Genomic DNA, 9,186 nt, shown 5'->3' with positions numbered 1-9,186 from the left:
TTCTGGGACGCCAGATCTATTTGAATTAATTTTCATGAAAGTTCCCGATGAGAGCACTTACAACAATATTGATAAAAAAAACTATAAAAATATACTCTTGGCAACGAACTCTCATAAACGTGACTACAACGCGCAGAATCAAGTGAAGAGTAATAAGGGTTACAAATACAAGAGTATAATCGCTCCTTTACTAGATAAAAAATTGGGCAAGGCATACCACACACTGTGACAGTCAACAACAACAGGATCGATTACGTTCATTGGGATGATCCAAACGAGCTTGTCGATCGGCTTCGATTGCTTGAAGCATCGCGTTGCGCTGTTCATAACGCTCACGATAACGAGATTCTATCTATTATCGAGGAACTTCGCAAAGCAGGACTTATCATAAATTAATACACATGTCAACGATTCATTCAGTGTGTACTGAAATGCCGATCAACAAGTTTGGAATATCGCTTACAAGAAGCGATGTGGACTCGCATGATCGATGCAGTGCGTTACTTAGAAATTACGTGCGTGATAACGCTCTGTGCGCAACAGCTACTGATTATGATGCAAGGTCATACAAAATTAAGCATGTTGCAGAACCTTTAGACGATAACGATGCAGTCAATAAACGATATGTTCAACAAAACGTACGCATTTTACAAGATCAACTGAAGGAATTGAATACAAAAATAGAAATATTACAACGTAATGTACAGGATATGCTAAAAACACGCTCCACTGAAAAAACGAAATTTATACAACAAATATCGAATAATAAATAATGTCTGCATCATCAAGTCTCAAAAAGAAGCAGTTGGTAAATGAATTGCATGCTCCAGCGAGAAAAAATTTTCCTCGAAAACATGTCATAGTGTGCGGATATGATGATCTGTGGCAAGCTGATATCGTCGAAATGCGTCCTTACACACGTGTCAACAAAGGCTACCACTATATTCTCACCGTTATCGATGTGTTGAGCAAACATGCATGGGCTATTCCGTTAAAGACAAAGAGTGGTAGCGAAGTTGCTAAGGCGATTGCGAAGATATTTACAAATTACAACAGATGTCCAAAAAATTTACAGACTGACAAAGGAAAAGAATTCTACAACGCAAATATGCAGAAGCTCATGAAAGAACATCATATTAACCACTATTCTACGTATTCTGTAATGAAAGCGTCAGTTGTAGAACGGTTTAATAGAACGCTTAAAATAACATGTGGAAGATGTTTACACTCAATGGAAACTATAAATGGATCGATTCGCTGCACCAACTCGTTTCAAATTACAATGCACGAAAGCATCGAACTATCGGAATGCGACCTGTTGATGTTACTCCGGCAATCGCGAACAAACTCTTAACAACGGTGTACAGTCGTGTAAAAATCGCAGCTCTAACGCGATTTAAAGTGGGCGATTCTGTACGTGTGAGTAAATTTAAAACGATATTTGAGAAAGGTTACACGCCTAACTGGACCACAGAAGTATTTAAAATCGCTAAAATGTTGCAAACTAACCCAGCAACATATCACCTGGTGGATTCTCTTGGAAAACCTATAGCTGGAGGATTTTACGAACAGGAGTTACTTCGTGTGAAAAATCCCGATGTATATCTCGTTGAAAAAGTGTTGCGAAAAAAAGGAAATAATGTTTTTGTAAAATGGTTAGGATTTAACAATTCTCACAATTCATGCCCAGTGAACATGCATGTCTTAAAGATGTCTTAAAGACGTCATTTTTGAGACGTCTTTAAGACTTAACCGAAAGACATCTTTAAGACAATTTTTAGACATGTCGTGAAGACGTCTTAGAAAAGACGTCTTAAAGACGTATTTTCCAAGACGTCTTAACGACACGTCTGTAAGACAACATTAAGACGACTTTAAGACATTTGAAAAATCCGCGCGATTTGTAAGTCTTATAACCTCAAAAAGTTATCACGATCGTTCGTGCAAACTATCATGTCTGAGGTAAGGAAAAATATTAATCACGTATATTACAATTCCCTCGAGCATCTTTTTGTATTTGAATTTTGCTTCCACGAGATGACTATTTTCATTATTAATACAATTTTGTAATAAATATTTTTAAAAAATTGAAGGTTCCTTACATATTCACAAAATATTTGTCAGTAATTTATGTTCTATTTTAATAGGAACGAATTATTTTTACTACGTACAAATATTATAAGAAGCGAAATATTTATAAAAATATAATAATTGTAAAAAATATATGTATAAATTGTTTTATATGTATAAAAATATAATAATTGTAAAATACATATGTATATAAATATATTTTTATACATATGTATTTTACAATTATTATATTTTTATACATATATTTTTTAATTAATGTATTTTTATATTTTTATTTTTTAATTAATGTTTTTTTATACATGTATTTTTCAAGTAATGTATTTTAAAATATATTACTCAAAAAATACATATATAAAAATACATTACTTAAAAAATACATGTACAACATAAAAATACATTAATTAAAAAATACATGTGTTAATATACTTGTATTTTTTAAAAATTGTATTTTTATATATGTATTTTTTAAGTAATTAAACAAATATAAAAACAATATTAATTTCTGTATTTTTTATTGCAATTAAATTAATAATTATTATTAATTATGGGGACGCGTAAAGTTGTCTTAAACACGTCTGAAAGTCGTCTTGCACATGTCTTAAAGACGTCTTAAACATGTCCTAAAAGACGGAATTAAGACTTCTTTAAGACGTCTTAAATGTGTCTTGAAAATGTCCTTTAAGACGTCTGTGAGACATCCTTAAGGCGTCAGAAAACGGGTCGTAAGACGTCTTTAAAACGTCTTTAAGACGTCTTATAGACAGTTCTGAAAGATGTCTTGTAAAATTTAAGACGTCTTTAAGACATCTTTAAGACGTCATAATGTTCACTGGGTGGATACATAAAAATAATGTTGTATAATAAATACAATTTTTTAATTTTACATTCATATACATTATTATATGTAATACACAAGTGTATATAAAACTGAGAAAATATATTAACATTTTTTGTTACAATTGTATTTTATAATGTCCCCATGGTAAAGTTTTCGTAGAACCGGGTACGATATATCGCTTATCATCGTATGGACTTAGAGCAATTTTCTTTTCGCGTATGGTATACACCTCATGCAACTTCGATCTTATACATGTCTGCTGCCGAGTCATTTCGATTTCCTCCCGCAAACATCGCACATAATCATCGAATGCTATCGTCTTTGCTACAATATTATTTTTTACGCCTTTAATCTTTTTCGTATTACTTTTACCATCGACTCGTAAAGCATACATTTTTGATCTAAGTCCTATGAATTCGGTCATAATCGCACCATTGTTCTCATCTTTCATCAAACCGGGCACTTTTTTATTGACGAGTGGAATATTATATACATTGTCGGGTGCATAATCGCTCGTATCAAATCTGTTAATGTCACGTTTCATAGTCTCATACACGTCATCACACTCGATATAATATATGAGACTATCTGTGTCAGTGTACATTACTTTACATTTATCGTGATACAATGGTTGCATATACTCGTGATGAAATTCATATAAGCATGTCTTGGATATGTCAAGAATGCACATACCAACATAAATCGGCTTATTAAATTTTATCTCGAGTTTACGCATTTCAATCGCCACAAGATTTTCAGCAAAAACGCTACGACTGTGAAAATTTGGTTTCCCAATCAACGCTTCAGCACCGAATCTACCTTCCCATTGTGTTATGAGCTTTACATCGACATGATTGCGTACATTTTCCATGGTTTTGCCAAATACTGCATTGTTCATTAATTTATATAAATTCTTTTCAAAATCATTTGTTGCTGCAGTTCTAAATGTTGTGTTAAGCTCAATATATGCGCGAAGCCATGACGATTGTTTAAATTTTAATACGCGATGTATTTTTGTAACGCGAAGACCATGACGCATACATTGCTGCACGTTGCGATAATGAATGATGTAACGTTTTTTATCGCTCAACGTTGCAAGGAGCTTTTCCTGACGTTTACCGGGTGGCTTATCTCGGAGTCGCTGCCGTGTACCGATGTTAAATGTTCAGCATCGACGTGCTTGCTTAGAATATGCGCAAACTTATGTTTATTGGACAGTGCGGCAACGGCAAAATGTGCTCTTCACCGACGAATCACGATTTTCGTTATTCGGTTCTGATGGACGAATTCGAGTTTGGCGTCGTCGGGGACAGCGGTATGACAGAGCGTGCGTCGCTCCTGTAAGAGGATTCAACGGCGGCTCCATAATGGTAGGGGGAGGAATCACTTGGAATCATCGTACTAATCTTGTTGTCCTACCAGCTCAAGAATGACAGTGGTACGTTATGTAGGAGAAATTTTGCGACGATATGTGTTACCAATGAGTCGTCGCATAGAATGAAATTTTATTCTTATGCAAGATAACGCACGAAGCATTCCGCACGCATTACCCGCGAATTTATGGCGAAAAATTCAATTAGACTGCTTCCACATCTTGCAGTTAGTCCAGATTTGAACCCCATAGAACATGTATGGGACATAATGGGTCGTAGGTTGCGAAATTTAACAAGACAACCTGTCGATCTTGAAGATTTATCAGAAACTCTAATTCAAATCTGAAATGACATTTCACAAAAAGAAATTAAAGCCTGTATTAATATGAGAAACCGATTACAAGCAATGATCCAACAACGCGGAGGAAATACATATTATTAAAATTTAAGCACATACACACACGCACACGCACACACTCAAAAACGGCTCTTTTCAGGGCCATATAATGTGCAAAATCCGACCGGCAATTTCCCCGTGGTGCACATCGGGTAATGCTAATGCCGGCGGTATATGCCAAAATGCAAGGGTTACTTTAAAATGCTGTATCTTTGCGAAAAAAAATCGCAGCAACCTTTATTTTTTTTTTAATTAAAGAGAAAGGTTTAGATTTTATGTTTTTGCAAACAGCATCTATCCCAAAAAATGTAGCAAGTCCGTACGTTTCGTTAAACTTTGTAATTTTTAATGCATTAAACATGTTCTTACATTTTGAGATGTTATAGTACTAAAAATAAATCAAAATTAAAATCCAACTACAGCATCTTAAAGTAGGGATTTCAAGCTTTTATTTTAAAAAAAATCATAATTTTACGAAAATTTTTCGCGGAGTTACCGTCGGTCAAAGTTTGACAATTTTTGCATAGAATTTTTCTATGCTATATCACTTTTGGGCAGTGTACATGGAGTCTACGGCATTAACCGGTGTGACCGGCCACCAACTTCGCACCATAGGAATCGCGAAGTTGACAATCCGGTTACGGGACCGATACAACAATCATATCATGCACGTCGTGCCCGATGCATTTCTCATAAATTACGAAGGGATCTTAGACATGGACTTCTTGAAGGCACATCCCACAGTATACGACGTAGAGAAGAGACAATTGATAATTCTGTTGCACCCGGAGCGGTGCACGGGGTCCATCCTCCGAATATTCACCTTCCAGTGTAATCGGTGTACGGGTGTTATAAATAAATATACTCTTAGTTGTATAAAGTATATTGATGGATTTATTTCTCCTTGATCTTTCGGTGATAGAGTTACGAGTCGCTACCTCGAACTCCCGAACTGACTTGCACGAGCTTCGGAGCTCATGCATTATATATTATTATTTTTGGTCTTGTCAGCGAAATAGCAGAAGGAAGTGGCCGCGTGTCCTACTGCCTTCTGCTGATAGCGCGTGATGTCGAAAGGCTGACAAGACGGATTCTTGAGCTCAGCAGATTCCAACAGTTTGGTAATCTGCTGAGTTGTGTGTAAAAATGTGTCGCGCGTGGTGGTCAATGACTAGCGTGCGCTGTCGGGTTACAACAATTCACAAGGTGCCGATCAAGTTACAGCCGTACACGCAAATCACGTTATCGCCACGAATCGAAACGTTTGTACAAGCCGTTACGAGCCACAATCAAATAGGAATAGTCTACGCAAAAGAACCAAAACCCGGAGTTTTATTGGCAGCTGCCTAGTAAAACCGGAAGAAAATACTTGCAAAATTAGCGTATTAAATATTACAGAAAAGCCGATAGAATTAAATACTCCACTCGTACAGATAGAAGCCGTGCCATCCGAATGCTTGGTCAGCACGCTCGCGATACCCGACACGTCGCGAACGGAGAACGTGCTGAGGCGACAGGAATGCGTACGCAAACAGCTGCGAGTAGCGCATCTAAATAAAGAAGAGAAAGATAAGGTAATCGAAATATGCCAAAATTTTTGCGACATCTTCTACCTCGAGGGAGATCATTTATCCTGCACGACCTCCGTGTCGCACGAGATTGTAACAGAAGCAAACGCCCGACCAATCAATTGTAGCCCGTATAGATTACCGGAGAAACATAAGTCGGAAGTAAAGGAACAAGTGAAGAAGATGCTACAAAACAACGTTATACGACCAAGCTCCAGCCAATGCAATGCACCGATACTGGTAGTACCCAAGAAAATTGATGCTTCCGAAAAACAAAAATTACGAATCGTCGTTGATTTCAGGAAGTTAAACGATATTACTATAGGCGACTCCTTCCCGATCCCAAACATGAACGAAATCCTTGACCAATTGGGCAACGCAAAGTATTTTACTACACTGGACCTAGCGTCCGGTTACCATCAGATTCCAATGCATAAAGATCATCGAGCGAAAACTACATTTTCGACGCCTGAAGGCCACTACGAATTCAACCGTATGCTATTCTGACTGAAAAATGCACCGGCCACATTCCAGAGGATGATGAACTCGGTGCTATCGGGTTTACAAGGAATCAAATGTCTCGTATATTTAGACGACATCGTCGTGTTCGGGCCTACGTTGGACGAACATAATAAAAGATTGGAAGAAGTATTTAAGAAATTACGCGAAAATAATCTTAAATTACAGCCGGACAAATGCGAGTTCCTGCGCAAGGAGGTACTATACTTGGGACTTTTAATAACTAAGAATGGTGTCCGATCTGACCCGTCAAAAATTTCCGCCGTAAAAAATTTTCGAATTCCCAAAAAAGTAAAAAACGTACAGTCGTTTATAGGGTTGGCCGGTTATTATCGCAAATTTATTGAAAATTTTTCGAAAATTGCAAGACCGCTATCCGCACTTACAAAAACAGACGAAAAATTCAAATGGAATATCGAGCAACAAAACGCATTCGAATTATTAAAAGAAAAGCTTACGACAGCACCAGTGTTAAGTTATCCGGACTTCACACAGCCGTTTATTATCACGACGGACGCGTCAGATTACTGCATAGGAGCAATAATTTTACAAGGCGAAATAGAAAAAGATTACCCGATCGCGTTCGCAAGCCGTATATTAAATAAAACGGAAAGAAATTATAGCACCACGGAAAAAGAATTATTGGCAATCGTTTGGGCCGTAAAACATTTCAGACCGTACGTTTTTGGCACATCATTCACGATCGTAACAGATCATAAGCCTTTAACGTGGTTGTTCAACGTAAACGACCCCGGATCAAGATTAATTAGATGGAGATTACAACTCGAAGAACATAATTACAAAATTGTACATAAAGATGGGAAAAGTAATACCAACGCCGATGCTCTGAGCAAGAATCCACCGAATCAAGAATGCGAACGTCAGGTGAACACGTGCCAAGAAAGAAGAGAGTATACAGAAGAAAAAAAGACAAACTTATTACGCGAGTATCACGACATATCAACGGGCGGCCACCAAGGTGTCAGTCGCACGTTGCAACACATCAAATTACACCACGACTGGCCGGGATTAAGCAAGGACGTGGAGAACTATATTAAGAAGTGCGAATATTGCCAGCGAAATAAATTAAGTAAAAAGACAAAAATGCCACTGGTAATGACCGACACACCGAAGAAACCGTTCGAAAAATGTGCCCTAGACATAGTAGGTCCCCTATCTCTGTCGCACAACGGGAATAAATATATATTAACTTTTCAAGACGGACTAACAAAATTTAATAAAGCAATTCCCGTACCAAATCAGGAAGCAGTAACAGTCGCGAAAGCATTCGTAACTAAAATTGTTCTAGAATACGGATACCGGAGCGACTTCTCTCCGATTAAGACACAAACTTCATGAGTGAAGTCTTTAAAAATATGTGCAAATCACTAAAAATTCATAAGATTCAAACAACAGCCTACCATCCAGAAACTAACGGAGCGTTAGAGCGTTTGCACCGAACATTAGCCAAATATTTGCGTCACTACATTGAACAAGATCAAACGGACTGAGACGAGTGGCTGCCGTACGCAATGTTCACGTACAACACTACGTCACATACAGCCACAGTATTCACCTCCTTCGAGTTAGTATTCGGACATCTAGCAACAATACCTACAGCTCTAACCACCGCACCAAAAACTACCTACTCATACGAAGACTACGCGCAAGAACTTCGAGAGAGATTGCGGGCCACTAACCACCTAGCGCGCGAACATGCCAAGGGTGAAAAAATTAAAGCTAAAATCACATACGACCGTAAATCCCGCGGACACGAGTTTCAAGTAGGGAATTTAGTTCTTTTATATGACGAACCCGTTCGCCGCGGACGCTCGAAAAAACTGAACGCGTTATGGATAGGTCCGTATAAAATTACGGAAAAGCACAGCAACGTAAATTACAGTATTAAGAAAGGACGAAGAACACTTAAAGTCAATGCAAACCGCCTAAAAGTGTTTATAGAATATTAAAAAAAAAAAAAAAAAAAAAAAAAAGAACAACAACAACAACAACAACAAAGCAAGCAAAAACCAAGCAATACAAAAAAAAAATGAAAAAAACTTATTGGTGAACTCGTCAGGAATAACTTCCACACAACGGGACTCCAAATCCCGACTGGTCTGCATTTTAAGTTTTGGCTCGGTCCGCAGCCAGAGCATTCTACGGGATCTCAAAGCGCTCCTGGAAGCGCATAGAACGCAGTTTCCCGGCTCATAACGAGCAGAACACTCGACACAGTACATATCCACTAAAATATTAAAACACATAATTAAAAAATTAAAGTAACAAAAAAAAAAATTTTTTTTAACCAAAAATCTACGCACTCTGTTAATGCGAACACGAGAGCGCGAGTGCTGGGAAGTTTTTGGCAATTATTAAAATAAAAGAACTGATTGTTTT

The 9,186-nt window shown here is 37.4% G+C and overlaps 1 protein-coding gene across 1 annotated transcript; it reads right to left on the bottom strand.

Moving 5' to 3' along the window:
- Positions 1 to 2,994: 2,994 nt before the first annotated feature.
- LOC139112221 (uncharacterized) lies at positions 2,995 to 4,938 on the bottom strand. The gene has a single exon (XM_070673094.1). The coding sequence runs from the start codon at positions 3,966 to 3,968 to the stop codon at positions 3,045 to 3,047; it is 924 nt and encodes a 307-aa protein (XP_070529195.1). The 5' UTR covers positions 3,969 to 4,938; the 3' UTR covers positions 2,995 to 3,044.
- Positions 4,939 to 9,186: the final 4,248 nt, after the last annotated feature.

The sequence above is a fragment of the Cardiocondyla obscurior genome, linkage group LG27 (genome assembly GCF_019399895.1).
Source record: "Cardiocondyla obscurior isolate alpha-2009 linkage group LG27, Cobs3.1, whole genome shotgun sequence".
Taxonomy (NCBI): domain Eukaryota; kingdom Metazoa; phylum Arthropoda; class Insecta; order Hymenoptera; family Formicidae; genus Cardiocondyla; species Cardiocondyla obscurior.
This window is presented reverse-complemented; position numbering and strand designations above follow the sequence as displayed.

What these genes read in the sequence shown, in the direction of transcription:
- LOC139112221 (XM_070673094.1), bottom strand. Translation starts at nt 3,968, where the DNA reads ATGCGTCATGGTCTTCGCGTTACAAAAATACATCGCGTATTAAAATTT.